Source organism: Manacus candei, unplaced genomic scaffold (assembly GCF_025592945.1).
Source record: "Manacus candei isolate 608988 ecotype Guabito, Panama unplaced genomic scaffold, ASM2559294v1 h1tg000017l, whole genome shotgun sequence".
Classification (NCBI taxonomy): Eukaryota; Metazoa; Chordata; class Aves; order Passeriformes; family Pipridae; genus Manacus; species Manacus candei.
Window position 1 is genome coordinate 1,682,735 of NW_026138065.1, and position 16,093 is coordinate 1,698,827.

General features: G+C 38.4%; 1 protein-coding gene across 1 annotated transcript in view; it reads left to right on the plus strand.

Annotated features, from left to right (window-relative positions):
• Positions 1-13,069, plus strand: part of DISC1 (DISC1 scaffold protein) — a 189,251-nt gene extending 176,182 nt beyond the window's left edge. Inside the window, exons 14-15 of the mRNA XM_051783465.1 lie at positions 5,113-5,223; positions 11,832-13,069. Of these exons, the coding sequence (XP_051639425.1) occupies positions 5,113-5,223; positions 11,832-11,987 (267 nt within the window). The 3' untranslated portion in view covers positions 11,988-13,069. The remainder of the gene's footprint in view (positions 1-5,112; positions 5,224-11,831) is intronic.
• Positions 13,070-16,093: the final 3,024 nt, after the last annotated feature.

Consider the following 16,093-nt stretch of genomic DNA (forward strand, 5'->3'; position numbering starts at 1 on the left):
CTAAGCACACTAAGTTATTGTAAACAGAAGATGTGAAATGTCAAAAGAGTTCAGGTACAAGTTGTGTGTAAGAGATAGGTGAAAGCAAGCATGTGTGTCTTCTAATAAGAAAGGTGAATGGGAAAAGAAATGAGATCAGAATTATTTTTTTCTTCTTTATTTTTTTTGCTTTTGGTCTTTCTAAAAATGATAAGCTATGTCCAAATACGTAGTGCTCTTGGTATTTGCTACCAGGTAGCAAGAAACAAACACAGTAAAGGATCCTAAGGCAAATGAGATGTACTCAAGTCAGGCTAGACTGATGAAATTTTTTCTGAGTGCATAGGAGCCAAGGAAAACAATCTCCAAACCATTAACAAGCTTCTTCAAAAACTCATAGAGGAAGCTTGAAGTCCCAGGGGGTCAGTAAAAGGCAGACATGGTATTTGCCTTTAAAAAGGAGGTAGGCCAGGAGTTTATGTGCCAGTCAACATAATTTCAATTAGGATTAGAATTTCAAATGCTCTTGATAGATTGAAAGAATAGCCTGAAATCAATAAAAAGGGATATGTTAAAAGACAGGTGCAAATTACATTTGAGAGAGAAAAAGAGTCCAATTTATATATACTGATGGTAAATAGCCACTGAGATGGCAATACTGCAGAAGAAGAATCTAGGCTTATAGTGGACTACAAATATAGTGGGATTCATTACCTTCATTGAGCTGGAAGAAAGGGCAAATGTCACTTGCAGCCTCATTAATGGGAATGTCAGTTGTAAGACAGAAATAATTACTGTGCTTAGCTGAGAATGCTAAAGCCTCCAGAGAACTATGGTTTGGACACCTCACTCTGCAGAAGACAGGAACACAGTGAAGAAAAGAAAGAAAGGAACAGAAATAAAAGGTTTAGAAATCGTAGTCTGGTTGAAAGTCAAAATCTTCAACCACATAAAACATAATGATAAACAGGACAACTAGTAGTTAATGGTGTGTGCTATTTAAGGGTAAAAGGAAGTGTAACCATCCTGGTTTGTAGCAAGAGAAGTTTGCAGGACGAAGACTTGCTCACGGCAAGGGCAGTTTAGCCCTGGAGCCAATACCCTGCAACCATCCATTGTCAGCTGCTAAGAGCCACTTATACAGACACCAGCTGAGCCCAGTCACAGTAGGCTTGGTCACACTGCAAGTCACAGAGTGGGCTTCGGTGGTCCCTGGTTGCTTCCTGGTCAACCTTGCCATGATGGTGTTGGTCACAAGTAACATTCATTATTTTCAAACTCAGAGATTAGACCTCTTCTCGGTGGACACGTTGCCTTCCGCATCTATGATTGTTCTGCCCAGAACAATGCATATGGGGCAGGAAATCTGGGATGCAGAGCAGGAATGAATGCTTCCTCCACCTGCACTTTGGACACCTCATGGCTGTGTAGCTCATTGTCTGGGGTCATGTGCACTTAACCTGCATGGGACTGAAGCATCTGCTCAAGCAGGACAAACATATGGATTGTTGTGTTTTGTTTCTAGAAATTATTTAAGAGATACCCTGGCCTGATGTTATGGAGTTTCAAGTGCTGACAATTGCCATTAACTTCTGCAAGGGTCGAGGGTAAACATGCAGCACTTCTGCCAACAATAGGTCACTGTTCTAAACCTTGTGCCATAATGAGAAGTGTCTGTCTGCAAGGGCAACTTTTTGTAGTTGTTATTTATGTTATTTTGAATTATTTTAACTGTTATAGTAGAGAAAATTTAGTGCAGGTGAAAGAAATCTGGCTTTGACTCTGAAGAAGGTCTTCTAAGGCTTGTATCTTATTGGAATTATGATGGTGCTACTTGGAAGTAAAGCAACGCCTTTTTACAGAAGTTCCTCTGTAAGAAGAATGAATTTTAAGGATATATCTGTGAATCCTGCTTTTCAGCACAATGACCTAAGACTCTAATATAGACTCTAATCCATAATAGAATTAGATTAATCTAGCTACTACAATTCTGATTCTTCTGTATAAGATTGAACCAGATTCAAGAACACAGAAGGTGTTTGCACTGGAAAAGCTGATCAAACATTCTCTTTGAGAAATGCTGTTGAGGAGCTGTTGCTCACAGGTTACTAAAACAACTTGTAAAAGAGTAAAATGAAATGCAGAACACTAGACCAGAAGCCATTCCCTCTGCTCTTAATGCAGTATGCTGATGTTCCAGCAGTGCATCATCTGGAACATTGTTCTTACTGTTTTTTGCATCAAGCTCTTACATCTCTGGGAAAGCATGAGAATTTCTACTTTATGTGAGAAGGCAGAAGAATTTCACCTTAAAAAATAATTCACATCCATTATTTTGCTGTTTTCACTGGCTTAAGGATTTAGAGGAAAAAAAATTCCCAACCAGCTACGTTCCCTGTTTACAGAAAAATCCATAAAGCAATATTGCATCTCAGCTCTTTCCTGACTCCGGCAATCTCTCCTAGCTGCTTCCTAAAAGTGATGCTAGTGCAAAAATAACCAAAGAAATCTTAAGACCTACAGCAGCTTGTAACACTGAGATAACCTACAAGCCTGGATGGGTTGTATTTTATTAATATGTTGAGCTTGAGGCAGAGTCCACTCTCCTCTCAGAGATATTGTTGATCAGTGTAAAGTGCCACTTTCCAACCGGGAGCTATTCTGAATAGTTTTGTGTCGCTGACAGTGGTTTCCCTGCATACATAGACAAATGTCAAATAAAAATATTACCAGTGATGCTACCAGGCATAAAAGGCACTAAGAGAATTCTCTTCTATCTACTTCTCTGGGTTATCAGACTTTTTTCAAATGAAACCTTGGGGGCAGAAACTGTGGAATTGCTTGAATATTTAGAATTATTATTGTGTATTTTTGAGAGCAGTGTATATTTTTTCCATTTTCTTTTATATATATAAGTTCTGGAAAATCATACTTTATGTGATGGTTCTCCTGCATTTTTCATATGACATGTGCAACTAAGTTCCTGTGAGACAATACTGGTCTAAAGTATTGGAGGAACTTCTCATTTCAACTAAAAAGGCAGCTGGGTTATGTAGATGCAGAAATAGTTTATCCCTACACTGTTATGGCTGTATTAAAGAGAAATTAAGCTGCTGTTAGAAATGACAGCATGTGAAGACATCATTTTCTTACATGTTATTACTGTTAGAGGAAAATCAGTGATCAAAGGTGGATCTTTCCCTACATGGTCGTAGTTTTAGATGTGCTTTCAGAGTACTCAGTAATTTTTTCTATTTACTGAGTTTTTTAGCCCAAGACCTAAGGTCTTTTAGGCAACTGTCATCTGTTCTTGCATGCATGTCACAGAATGATTCACTAAGAGCTTTCTGTTGATAGAAATTGCTTGGGTTATCCCACTCCATAGCAGCATATGGAGTCCTGCTGGTATACTGAGTAATAATTTAGCTGCTGAATGGAAGACTTTGTCCTCATCTTCTGTTCCTGGTCATGAGAAAAGGATGTTCCTAGTTGCTGCAAGGAAAATGTTTTCTTTCTTCTCTCCTGTCGTCATTTTAAAAACAAAGGATCATTTTCACATCTGTAAGTTCTGTGAAGTGCTGCTGTAGATTCTCATGTTTGGTAATGTCTCTGGTCTTGTGCACAGAGCCAGGGACTCAGGCGTTGTGCTGCTCTGTGTCTAAACTGCCAGTGTTTGCAACATGACCTCCCTTAACAAGCCCACCCGTCCAGGGTTTGAGCTGCAGGTGGTTTTGCACCTGTGCAATGTGCTGGATAGCCATGTCTGGCAGAGGCCCTAGGGAAGCAGGAGGGTCAAAGCTCTGTGCCATAACTGAGGATGTGCCAGGAAGCACAGCTCTTCTCACATTTGACTCCTCCTATGCACTGTGTGATGCAAAGTGAAAGGATAGCACAGAACTGATGTCTGGTAAATGTGTTTACCAAATGGACAGCGTTCCAACAAGCATTGGCACAATTTATTTAGAAGGTCTTTGATTGAAGGCTTGAGTTTTCTTAGACAACCACTGGTGGTTGCTCTTACAGCAACAAATCAGTGCAAAGGACCCCAAGTACATTTTTTTTTTTTTAGCAGAGGAAAAACTTTCTGTAAATTGTATATGGCCCCATGGTCATGTTGCTTTATGGATGAGTGCATAGATCAGGTTTAGAGAAAATCCAGTTTTCTGGATCCCAGCTGATAAATTATTCAATTTTTTTTTCAACATGGCTGCATCAGAACTTCATCTTGGCACTATAATCTTTTCCTTACAAATAATCCCTGTCATTCACTGTAGGCAGTGCTATGGTGCCATGGGAGGGAGAGGAAAGGCTTGTCTCAGAGCTGCACAAATTGATTTAATTTTTTTTCCCTCTTCATATTTGCTGCTTGCTCGGGTCGTTTCTCAAATTCACTGAAAAATGTCAAAGATAACAATTATTCTTGTGCAGTGTATCTGAAAAAAAATTATGGGAAGGACTTTGAAACTAGTGTAAAATGGCAGAAGTATTTGTCTGTATAAATTCTAAGTAGAGAACCATTATTTTTGAAATTTTTTTTGTTTAATGATAATTCCGTAAAAAAGCATGGTTTTGTCTCATAATCTCCAAGACTTTGATGCATTTTCTTTGATTAATTGAACAAAGTCCCTAAGTATTCCAGCCAGATTCTTCTTCAAAAATGTAAGTACATTTTGTGTTTATAAAAGATACAAAAAGTGATGCTGCTTGAAATATTTAAGTGACCGAAAAGTGTAAATCATATTTATATGAACAACTTGAAATTTGGAAACCTAAATGGTGTGGTCAGCATGAGACCTCTCCTGCTGTGGTGAGTCAACAGGGGAAAATGGAGAGCAGTTTGGTCTTCACACCCCTTTAATCATCTGCTGAAAGTGATATCATGACTTGTTTCTTCTGGGAAGTAGACTGAGACCACAAACTCATTCCATTTCATATAAATCACCAATTTATTATACAGTAACAGCTTTTTGTCTCTTTAATAGCAATTTGCTTTTAGGCAATGTCTTTGCACTGCAAAGCATCATATCCTCTTACTAATATTTTATTTTCCCTTTATTTGATGCAAATTTGATGTATAAAAGTGCAGCCAGCAGCAAACATGCCTTTTTCTTTTTCTTTTTCAACTTTCTGTAGGAGTTCTTCATATTTTCTGCAGAGTTAGGAGAAAAATGTGAAGCAATAAGTGAGAAATTGGTGCATCTGGAAGATCAATTGCAAAGTTCCACCTGCAGAGTTGATGAAGGAGTTATTCATATCCTTTTTGCTATAGCTATAGATATGTATCAATCTATGTAAGTATGTACATGAAATACTTACCTTTCAGATTCACATGGAATGCTAGTTCTTATTGTAGATTTGATACATTAAGAATGGAAGAATTAATTGTCTTGCTGAAATGGGCATTTTTGTTTCCTGCAGTGCATTTTCACTGTGGTCTGATCTAGCTTTAATTGATTTAAATAGAAATTAGTTCTTTGTAAATTGAGATTAGGCAATGAAAAGACTTTATTTTACTGTTAAAATCATTTTGTTTGTAATGCTCATATAAGTAAAAACATGATGCACCAAAAGCTGCATGGATACAAGTGTTCATGCACCTGCATTTCCCAACATGATTTAACTAAATTAAATCCTACATTATTGACTCAGACTGTGTATATTGTTACATATAGTTTGGGTTTTTTTCATTTTTAAAAAAGTGGGAAACAGATGTATCATGGCATCCTACAAAATTTAATCTACCTCTAATACTCCAGTGGAAGCAACCAGATGAGATGTCTTACGCACCCTTATCTCTTTCTGTGCTTCACCTGTCAGTATTTTTTTAAGATTGCTTAACCTTTATGAGGCATTCATTAGGAATTTTTCAAAATTTCAAAATTTAAGGGCACTGATTTTTTTTAAATTTAATTTGTAACTTTCATAGGAAAAATGTATCATAAAAGAGATTTTGTTCTTCTGAGAAAGGGTAAAGAGAAAAAGAACCAATGTGGCCAGGGAAGATGAGAGTACTTAGCTGGTGAGGTTTTTTTGAAGAAGAGGTGTCAGTCGAGAGGATAATGAAGAAAGATTAATAAATTCAGATCGGAGAGATTAGCAGAGGAGCCCTTGCAGACATCTGAAGGTGAGTTAAGGTGATGATGGTACTAGAAAGGATTCAGCTCCTGCTAAGCTGAGGTGGGGTAGTTTAGAGAAAGGAGAAAAAAAAATAGTGTGTGGAAATACCACTGTGTTTTAAGTAATTTGGCATCAGTTGCCAAGTCATTGCAAAATTCCCATTTTAAAAACTTGGTTTATTTAAAGGTATCAGAAGGATAAACTTTAAGAGGCGGGTGGAGGGGAGAATGGAGTTGGGGCAAAGTTGTATCGGAGGGGACAAAATCCAGTCAGTAATTTGTTACCACTTCAAATCTTTCTTTTCTAAGCATTTCAATATACAGACAATATATAGAAAGATTCAACATTCTTTTAATTATATTTACAGAGTGCATACTTGGTTGTGTGTACAGCATCTAATTCCTTTCTTCCTTATGTATATTTACTCTTGAATGATCTTTTTTAATTGGCCCTAGTAGAAGAAGAGTATTGAGGGTTGGAGTTATGGGCTCTTTGCAGAGGATTTAAACTAATGACCTTCTGAACAGTCAGGTCTGATCATAGTTATAGTTTACTATAAGGTAAGATAAAATAAGCTGAAAAACTGCGTTTTTGGTTCCAGAAGATAATACACTACAAGTATGAAAAATAGTAGTATTTGTACTTTTTATGGAGTATGCATATTTCTTCGTAGCTGTTCAAACTGCAAGAGTCAGTTGAAAAAATGAAATTAATCATTGGAAGTTTCAGAAGTGTTATAGATTAGTCTTGTTTTAAGCCATGGTTGTCTGATAGAGATCTGATTTCCTCTATCAGTGAAATTCAGCTCACGTTACCTAAATACAGAAATGCACACTGTGTGATATCCTGGTCCTAGCAAGACCATCAGTCACAAAATAAAAAAACATGTTTAAAACATAGGGACATACAAAGAAGCAGTTTAGCGATTCAGCTACCCCTCATTAACATTCAGTTGCTATTTCAGAAGTAGCCCAGATCAATGTGCATAAAATGTTACCATCTGGTACATGTAATCACTGAGCTATCCTTCAAAAAGGAATGAGAAAAATAGCTACCACAGTGCTACAGACCTGTAGATTGTTGTGGGTTTTTTAAAAATAAAAACTGCTCAGTGCCTATAAAATAAACTTTCACTCATTGGTAAGTTGAATATATTTCAGGAACTACTACTGAGATAGGAGACAATTACCCTCAGTAGAAGATGGATGATTAATAGATGGATCTGTTGTTTGCACAGTAGTTTATTTGGTTTTAAATAATTTCCTATCACAATAGTGGAAAATTATGCAGTCTTCATTAAAAATCTTTAGAACTCTGAAAAACTTATCCTGCTTTCATTACAATTTCAGATATTTAAGCTCATGCTCTCAAACTCTCGTTCACTGATTATTTTCACCCTTCCCATCATCCCCCCAAAAAACTGCCTTGCACATGAATGTAGCAAACTGTATTAGGTCAAAAATCTATCTGGGGGCTGCAGAGATGTAAATTAGTCCTGTGGTCTGATTATTAAAAGACTTTTAAAGACTCCACTGAGAAAAATAAATTCATGATACTCTCAAGCCATTTGCCAATGTTTAGTGTGTGTCATAGCTTTGATTAATAATTAAGTTTGTATTAGAAGAAAAAACCCAGATGTTATTGTTTTTCATTCTATGAAACAGTCTATGTTTTGATGGCATAGCACGCGTAAATCAACCATGCTGCTTGTCATAATTGCCAACATGACTGAACAAAGGAGAAATTTAGTGATATTTCTTGGTCCTGAGTATAGGCACAGACCCACTTGTGATTCTAATTTATTATTGAAATTTTTCACAGCAAACATTAAACTGTACTTTTGTACAAAAAGCATCAAACAATGGCAGGGGGGTTGTTAGAGCTCTCTGCAGCACTATGACAGATCTGCTGAATTCTACACAGTATAACCAAACAAACCCACAAAACATTCAATTATGATTAATCATTAGTGAGTGTATGAAAACAGTCCACATCATTAATTGGAAAAACCAAAGGATGAGAGGTGACTCATTCTGGTGTCTGCAGAGCTGATGAGAGGTGTTACTTTCCTGACAGTAAAGGCCTGGAATTCCCACTAAAATTAAATGGAGCCTATATTGCAATTTCACAGTAATTTTTGTTCTTAATTAGCAGTTACATTTTGATAGACAATTTGAATGCATGTAATAGTTTGTCCTCAGGAAAATGCTTTGTTGGAAGAAAACCTGGCTAGAGTATTATTAGAAAAGCAATCTTCATTCCTTGCCCTAAAACAGACATTTTAATCAGCTATTTTGAAAATGGAATTTTGTGCCTAAATGTTTGTTAAGCATTGCAGGTCACTTTGCTAACCTTTCACCTTTATCATATGGCAGGCACTCATACAAGTCTTGTTTTACACCACAGTAGCTTTTCAACAGAATCACAAGTGTAGAATTTAGCCTTGTCTGTACCTCACTGAGGAATCTCAGCCTGGGTGAACCTGTAAGAGATTTTGGGCTCCCACAAGAGTGAGAGCTGGCAGTGGTACCCTCTTTGATCTTATTTTAGATCATAAGAGACTGAGCCCTTCCCACTGTGAGTCACACTGAGAGTCCATCTCTGTCTTTTACTGTAGAGCCCACAACATCCAGATGGGACCTCACCACTGCTGCCTACAGTGAAAGTATCAGCTCCCCACACCTGCTGGCAGTGTTTTCTTAATCCAGCCCGGTAGGCTGTTGGCCACCTTTGCCTCAAGATGCATTGATGGCACATGTTCAGCTCTGTCCCTCATGACCTTAAGGTCCTTTCCTGCAGAGCTACTTTCCAGCTGGCTGGCCACTTCATGTCTAGGAGCACCTGGGGTTAGAAGAGACACGTGCAGTTAGGTGGTGGTACATCTAGCAGAGTTTCTGTCTCCAGCCACTGTAACTTTTAGCTGTTGGAAACAAGAACAATAGTTAACCAATTTAAAAAAAAACCACAAAACATCTTTGATATTTCTGTTCTTCAAGACAATTTCTTCTTCAGATGTCCAAAAATTGCTGTTATTCTCTGAAATCCCAGAGGCCCTTAGCTCAGCAGTAGTCCTTGATTATCCTTCTAAGGTTTTTTGTTTTACAACATATACTCTTAGTTTCTAATCTTTCCTACAGGAAATTGATTCATAATATCTACCTTTTGACTCTCTAAACATCTGTGCTGAGAGAACAGAAGCTGCACCAATGAGCCTATTTTTTCAAAAAATTAAATCTCTACCATATTTAGATCTGCTTTTTATCTCTGTGTAAATCATGGACTTTCTCGTGATACTCAAGTTTTTCAAAGAGAGTGAAAAGCTTAATGGAAGACAATGTTCAGCATTGTTGAATATGGGTTGTGGCTGTGTGAAACTGTACCCAAGTACTTTAATTTACTGCTTATGAGACATTGGAGAGATTTTGTCAATTTTTCACAAGTAGACAGCAGAACCAGAATATATTCCTAGCTGAAACTTGGTTTTGCTCCTGCCTTGAATACTGGCTCAATAGTTGCAGCACTGGATAGAGAATTTAAGCATGAAGAACACCTTTGCATGTGGACCCATGCAAAACTGTTATTTGAATTTTTAAAATGGGTGAAGCTGTTTATCCAGATATAACCTTTGTATATGGATAGAGATTCCATGCTTAGCCATATGCCATATATTTTACTTAGCCATAAAGGCTTGTTTGACAGATACTTGTCTACAGATGATTGTGGTATTATTTATGAGGTTACTGGATCTTGCTATAGTTAGACTATCCAGTCATCTTTTTTCTGTTGCTCTATCTTTCTGTTGGTTAGAAGTTTCTTTCCTTGTCTTCGTCATTTTCTTTCATCCTTCAAGATTTTTCATCCAGTGAAACATTTCAATTTTGCTTTTTCTCTCAACCTGAAAAGAATTTTTTAAATGCTTGGGATATTACAAGTAACAGCATGTAGTCAGAGACTACACATCGGAAGTAATTAAATTTCAGAGACTTCATGGTGTTCTTAAGCTGAAGAATTTCTGTTTTACTAGTTAGATTTTCAGCAGAGCCTCATGATTAAGTTGCAGAGGGGTGGAGAGTCCAGGACCACTAATAAGAGGATAATAACTCTTCTTACTTCAGAGAAGATGCAAAACATAATTAATTTGTCCTTGTACGCTGCTTTGAGATTCTTGGATAGGAGAAGCTTTGTGTGTACTGCTATTATTTGTAATCAGAGACAGAAAACCTTTAGATTAACAGAGCTGTGCAGAAATTAGAAGTATGCACAAATATTAAGAGCAAAACATCATAGTAAATGCATGTAAATACACAAAGATGAAATTTTGAGGAACTGATAACAGAATCAAAAGCAGCCAAAACACTTTTCAAAGGCATAATAATGACTTCCTGAAATAGCAGTGATTTGTATAACTTTACCACAGTCTACTCTAGTTGCAATTTTTCAAAAGGAGTGTCTTTCTTTTTACAGTTGTATAACCTGAGGCTTTTTTTCTTCACATTGTATTGACATCAGGGGTCAAGTAAAACATCATTTCATAATGTATGAGCTCTGTAAAGGATGAAGACTGTCCTCGTGCATTATCTTTTCTGTGCATTGTATTTTTGAAACTGAGCTGTTTCAGTGTCCTCCTATTTCACTTCCCTTGAAGTGAGATTCTGAGATAATTTCATGACACACTGCTAGAAAGGAAACTGTTTCTGTCTTTTGGGATCCTTGCCCTTCGGCCATACCTGTAGAGGAGGCCTCAGTGTGGTTGGGATGGGCTCTAGGCCTTGTTCACATAGACTTGGTCATTCGTTTAGCATTTCAGCAGGCTTTAACTTTCCTCTGCTCGCTTTCCTCTTCACATAGTGTAAGCTGTGGAAGAGAAAATAATACTGGTCTCATTGAGCTACACTTACTCCTTGCACTTCTTTCAACAGTGAATAGTCTTGCTGATATAAGATTATCAGCAGAAAGGCCAATAAAATGTGGAAAACTCTTTCTTAACCACATTAAGCATTTTATACTGAATTATTTAACACTTTTCAAGTGGCCTTCTTCCTTCTAAAGCACAACAGTACAACCTTGCTACTGCCCTCTTTGCTTTTCAGCTTGTTCAAAGCATTGCCTGTGGAGTCTCGTATGGCTTTATATTTGTGTGTTCTGCACCACAGTTATATTGATAATTGAGTTAACGTTAAAGGTTTCGGGAGGTAAGTGGAGCAGAAACACTTTCTCTGCTATAAGCTCATCTTACTTCTTACCTAGATTCCCATCCTGCCTTGCACAGCACACGCTGCTAAGCTCACTAATGCCCCATAAGCTGCAGTCACTTGGGTTATGTCTCAGACTGTTCCCACTGCCCTGTTGCCTTAACCTGGGGTCTGATCCACCCAGGCCAGTGTCTCTGTCTTAAAAATCCACCCTTCATCCAGCAGGGAACTCACAGCTCATGCTGCTGCCTCCATGGTACAATTTCTATATCTCCTTCCTTCCCATGAAAACAGTATCCCCCATCCCCTCCCTTTTTTAAAGTACCAAGTAATGCTACTTGAGAACTTGAGTTTGCCTGAATTTTTCTTTTGAAAGCAAGTGTGAGAAATGTATTAATGTTTAATCCAAACAATTTGGAAGAAGTTGAAGCTACAATTAGATAGCCGTGGCCATCTGTCGTGAGCAGCAGAACAAGAATTTACTTAATAACTTGGAAAGAGAACAGGGACTGCCAATCACCTATAGATTATTCCTTAATAAAGCTTGCACAGTCTCTGCAGAGGGAGATCCAGGTAGTGAAGGAGACACTCCAGACCGTGCTAGTGCAACTTCAGTCAGCCAAGGAGGCAGGAGAAGAAAAGGCTGGAGACTTCCTCTGTGACAGCTGGTGTCCAGGAAAACAAGACTTGAAGGAATAATGAGCAGAAAGAGCTGGTAGGATAACAATTCACAAAGGGCTGCTTTTAGTAACTGAATACTGTTTTACTAAGCCTCAGGGATCTCTTCTCTCCCCTGCATAACTAATAACTAAATCAATTATGGAGAAATAGAGCCTGAAGGTCTATCATCAGAAGTATGCTAGGCAGCCTCACATGTTTTGGCACAGATTGGGAAACAGCTTTCAGAGCAGAGCAGCTCCTGTAAATGTGTAGATTACAAATTGATACATTTCAAGTGAGTCTGCAAAGTTGCCTTTAATGTCAGTGAAATGTTCTCCTTGAAGACTCGTAAACGGTATCTGTCTCATGGATTTTTTTTCCTCCCGATTTAAAAATGCAACATTAAAGCTGGAACATCTAGTATTTCTTGGAAAATAGCTGTAAGAATAATAAGAACTTTTTTTCCCCTTTGGCTTTAAACAGCTTTCTTACACTGAATGTATTTTCACATTCCTGCCAATAATTAAATCAATAGGATGAAATTCAAGCTAACCAAGTTCTTTCAACAGAAATTTGGATCTCATTTACTATGTGGTATTGAGTACAGTGGAGGTAACTAACAGCAGTCCTATAGCACTAGTTTAACTAGCTTTATTTAGGTATAAACTTGCTTTACTATTAACAGGGGTTGTAAAGCAAAAAAAAAAAGCCTGTGTTGATATGTGTTCCTTACATTTAAATATTGTATGAACAATAAGACATTTAAGTCTCCTTGTAAAGGTTACTACTATTACTTTGATCTTCCTTATAAACGTCAGAAGGAATGCAGATTTTTTTTGCAAGACACATCTATACATACATCCTTAAACATGTATTTTTATAAGAAATAAAAGCAATGCTCAACTGAAGCCAACCATTATAAATTACCTCTATTTAGATCATTGTTCAAAAAAGTTAATGCCTTCAAAAATTCATTGTGTATTCTTCCTGTGATACTAGTATATCTCTGATGTCATAAAAAAATTCTGTTTCTATCATTTGTTCCAGAGGGAAAAATTAAAAAAAAAAAAACAAACCACTGAATTGTTTTAAATCCAACAGATGAAGAAAATGTCTTGCAACTCAGTGCTGTACTTTTTTTGATACTGTTTTTCTGACACATTTAGAATTACTTTTCTCTGCTACTTCAATTACTCATTTTATAGCCACATTGTGAAGGTTTTTAGCAAATTCTGGAGGTCCCTGGACTACTTGCCCAATAAGATTGTGTTCATTTTCTTGTGTTTTTAAATACTAGTTGAAAATTCTACCTCAATGTTAAGTACATAATGAAGGAGGAAAAAAGTGCCAGGCAGCTGAGACATACAACAGGATTATAATTGCCTGCAGGAGCATACAGTTGTCAAACCAGGGAAGCAGAACTCTGGTGGTTTCTGTGGTCATCAGATCCTCAGGGTCAAATTACAACTCTGACATTCAGAACCTGGTTGACTTCTTGTTGTGTAATATATGGACCAGCATCCATGTTGCTGTAAAGACTCTTGGATCTTAAGGTTGCATGGACTCTGCTACTGCATTCCCCGCCCTGTTTCAAATGGAGGTCTCTTGCTGCTCTGCTGCTGCTCTGACAAGTTTCTTCCTATAAGTCCCTGTTTAATACCTACCTCCCCCTAGTAGCTTTGACACTTTCTGAAGCTCCCCTGAACAGATGAGCAAGGTGTTTGTCTCCATCTCGAGGCAGCCCAACAAGCATGGGTGGCAGCCTGCAGCACCCTGACATTCAGCCCATGCACAGGACCAGCTCCATGCGAAACCCCACCTGCCAGAAAGCACTCATGGAAACCCACATGAGTTCAGGTAACAGGAAAGAGAGCACACTGACAAGACAGAGCTCTTAAAACTGTTTCTTTAAGACCCGCAGAGGGCCCAGGTACTGAGTATCCAGCAATGAGCATTTATATAGGACAATGAGGACAGTCCCAGAGACAATGGCCAGTACACTAAGATTGCATGACAATCCTCTCTCGCACACTGCAGAATATGTTGAGTTTTGTCCTTTGAATAATTAGTGCCTACACTGTAAATAGCTGGTAGGCCCTAGAAGTGCCTTAGAGCCAGGATCAGCCACAGCTGGAGCATGAAGTCTGCCTCCTTGCAGCAGCAAGGGCTCAGCAACAGGGATATTAACCAACCATCAGAGGGACAGGGAAACAGCACCCTCATTCTCACTAGCAAGGTTTCTTGAAGACACTCCCATTCAATTAAAAAAAATCTGTGTGGCTTTTGTGTTTTGAAGCTTCAGAGCATCACTGCATTTTAATAAAACTCCACTTAGGTAACCACTCTAAGAAGACACTGAACTCCTGAGAAGGGAAACTGGATCAGTTATCATTCAAGTTATATTTGTATCTGTTAACATTTATTTTAAACATAATGTTGACTACTACTACTTTAATTTATTATTCCATTAACTTCACTGTTTGTTGTGGGAAGTTAGAGCCAGTAACCATCCCTTTTCTCAGACACATTTGATAATAAGCATACTTAAAAAAAAAAAGTATACTATGCAATGTCTCAACTGCCTTTTATCTGTGGATAGAAAACTTTCAAATAAAGAGAAGTATGTTTTTAACTAACCCAGTGTCTGTTCACATTCTGTGCAGTGTACAACGTTTTAGAAGTTTTATCATGGGGAGTGGAGGGGAGGAAAGGAGAAAGAAACCATGTGTGTGACTATTATTATGCTGTTGACAGCAGTAATTTATCTGCTTGGAGGAGTCTGTTATGCCTTTTGGAAATAGTCTAAAGACATATTCAACACTAGAGTCTGACAGTAAAAATATAGCTGTTTTCAGTGTGAGAGGGAGAAGGAAATATCAGGCAGTGAACTATACAGACAAGGCAAAACCTGCACTTGAGTCTCAGTTTTACTGAGACTGTTGCTGTGCAACTGAATCCTGCCTGCCCTCCCTCAGTTCCTCACCCATGGTTAAGGGTTGAGGGAAGTATGATTGTGTATTGGCTACAGCCATATCTGAGGTCAAAGTTATGCCCTTACGTGCATTTACTGCTATGATTAGAGGTAGGAGAGTATGTACACTGTCCCAAGGACCAGTTCCACACATACTTGCTAGAATTCTCACTTCCAGGTGGGCTGGTCTCCCATCACCTGCAAACAATGAGTATCACCAGAAATAAGCCCCTGTCCTGCCCAGGACATGTGCTGTCCCCATCCAAGACCCCAGACCCAAAGGGTCTGAAGAGTATGTAGGCATATAAGGCTTTATGTGGTTATCTTCTGCCACAATAATGGAATAATAATTTAAATCGAAACCTTACGACTGAGCCCAACCATTCACCCAGCACTGCCAATTCCACCACTAAACCATGTCCCTAAGTACCACATCTACACATTTTAAATACCTCCAGCACTGGTGACACCATCACTCACAGGGTATCCTGTTCCAATGCTTGACAACCTTTTCAGTGAAGTGTTTTTTCCTATCCAACCTAAACGTCCCCTGGTTCACAGCTCCTTTAAGGCTATGTCCTCTTGTCCTAACACTTGTTACTTGAGAGAAGAGACTGACCCCCAACTTCCTACAATGTGCTTTCAGGTAGTTGTAACAAGTGATACATACCCCCTGAGCCTCCTTTTCTCCAGGCTAAACAAACCCAGTTCCCTCAGCTGCTTCTGGTAAGACTTGTGCTCCAGCCCCTTTACCAGCTCCCTTGCTCTTCCAAAGCACAGAATGGACTGCTCCAGGAGAGCTGCAAAATGAGGAAACAACTCATGATTAGTGGTGTCTTGCATGTGCTTTGTAGGAGTAGTTTGTGTTAAATACACACACCCAAGCCCTCCCCCCCCCCCAGTGTAGAAACATATTCTCAAGGAACTAAAAAGAAAGCAAGGAAAGGCCTGCACCCCAAAGGGTGTTTAGCTCCAGCCTAGTATTTCTTTTCTTCACAATCAATTAGCTAATCCATTCTTTCTAAAGCATGACAGCTCAGGCTTTTGCTATCATTACTTGTTAAATCAAGATAAGTGCCTCTTTTCTAGAGCACTAGAGAAGGCAGTTCAATAATGGGTCCCAGATAGGCAGTAGTGCTGGAGAGAGCTCGAGGGTGAGATTAGAATAATCCTT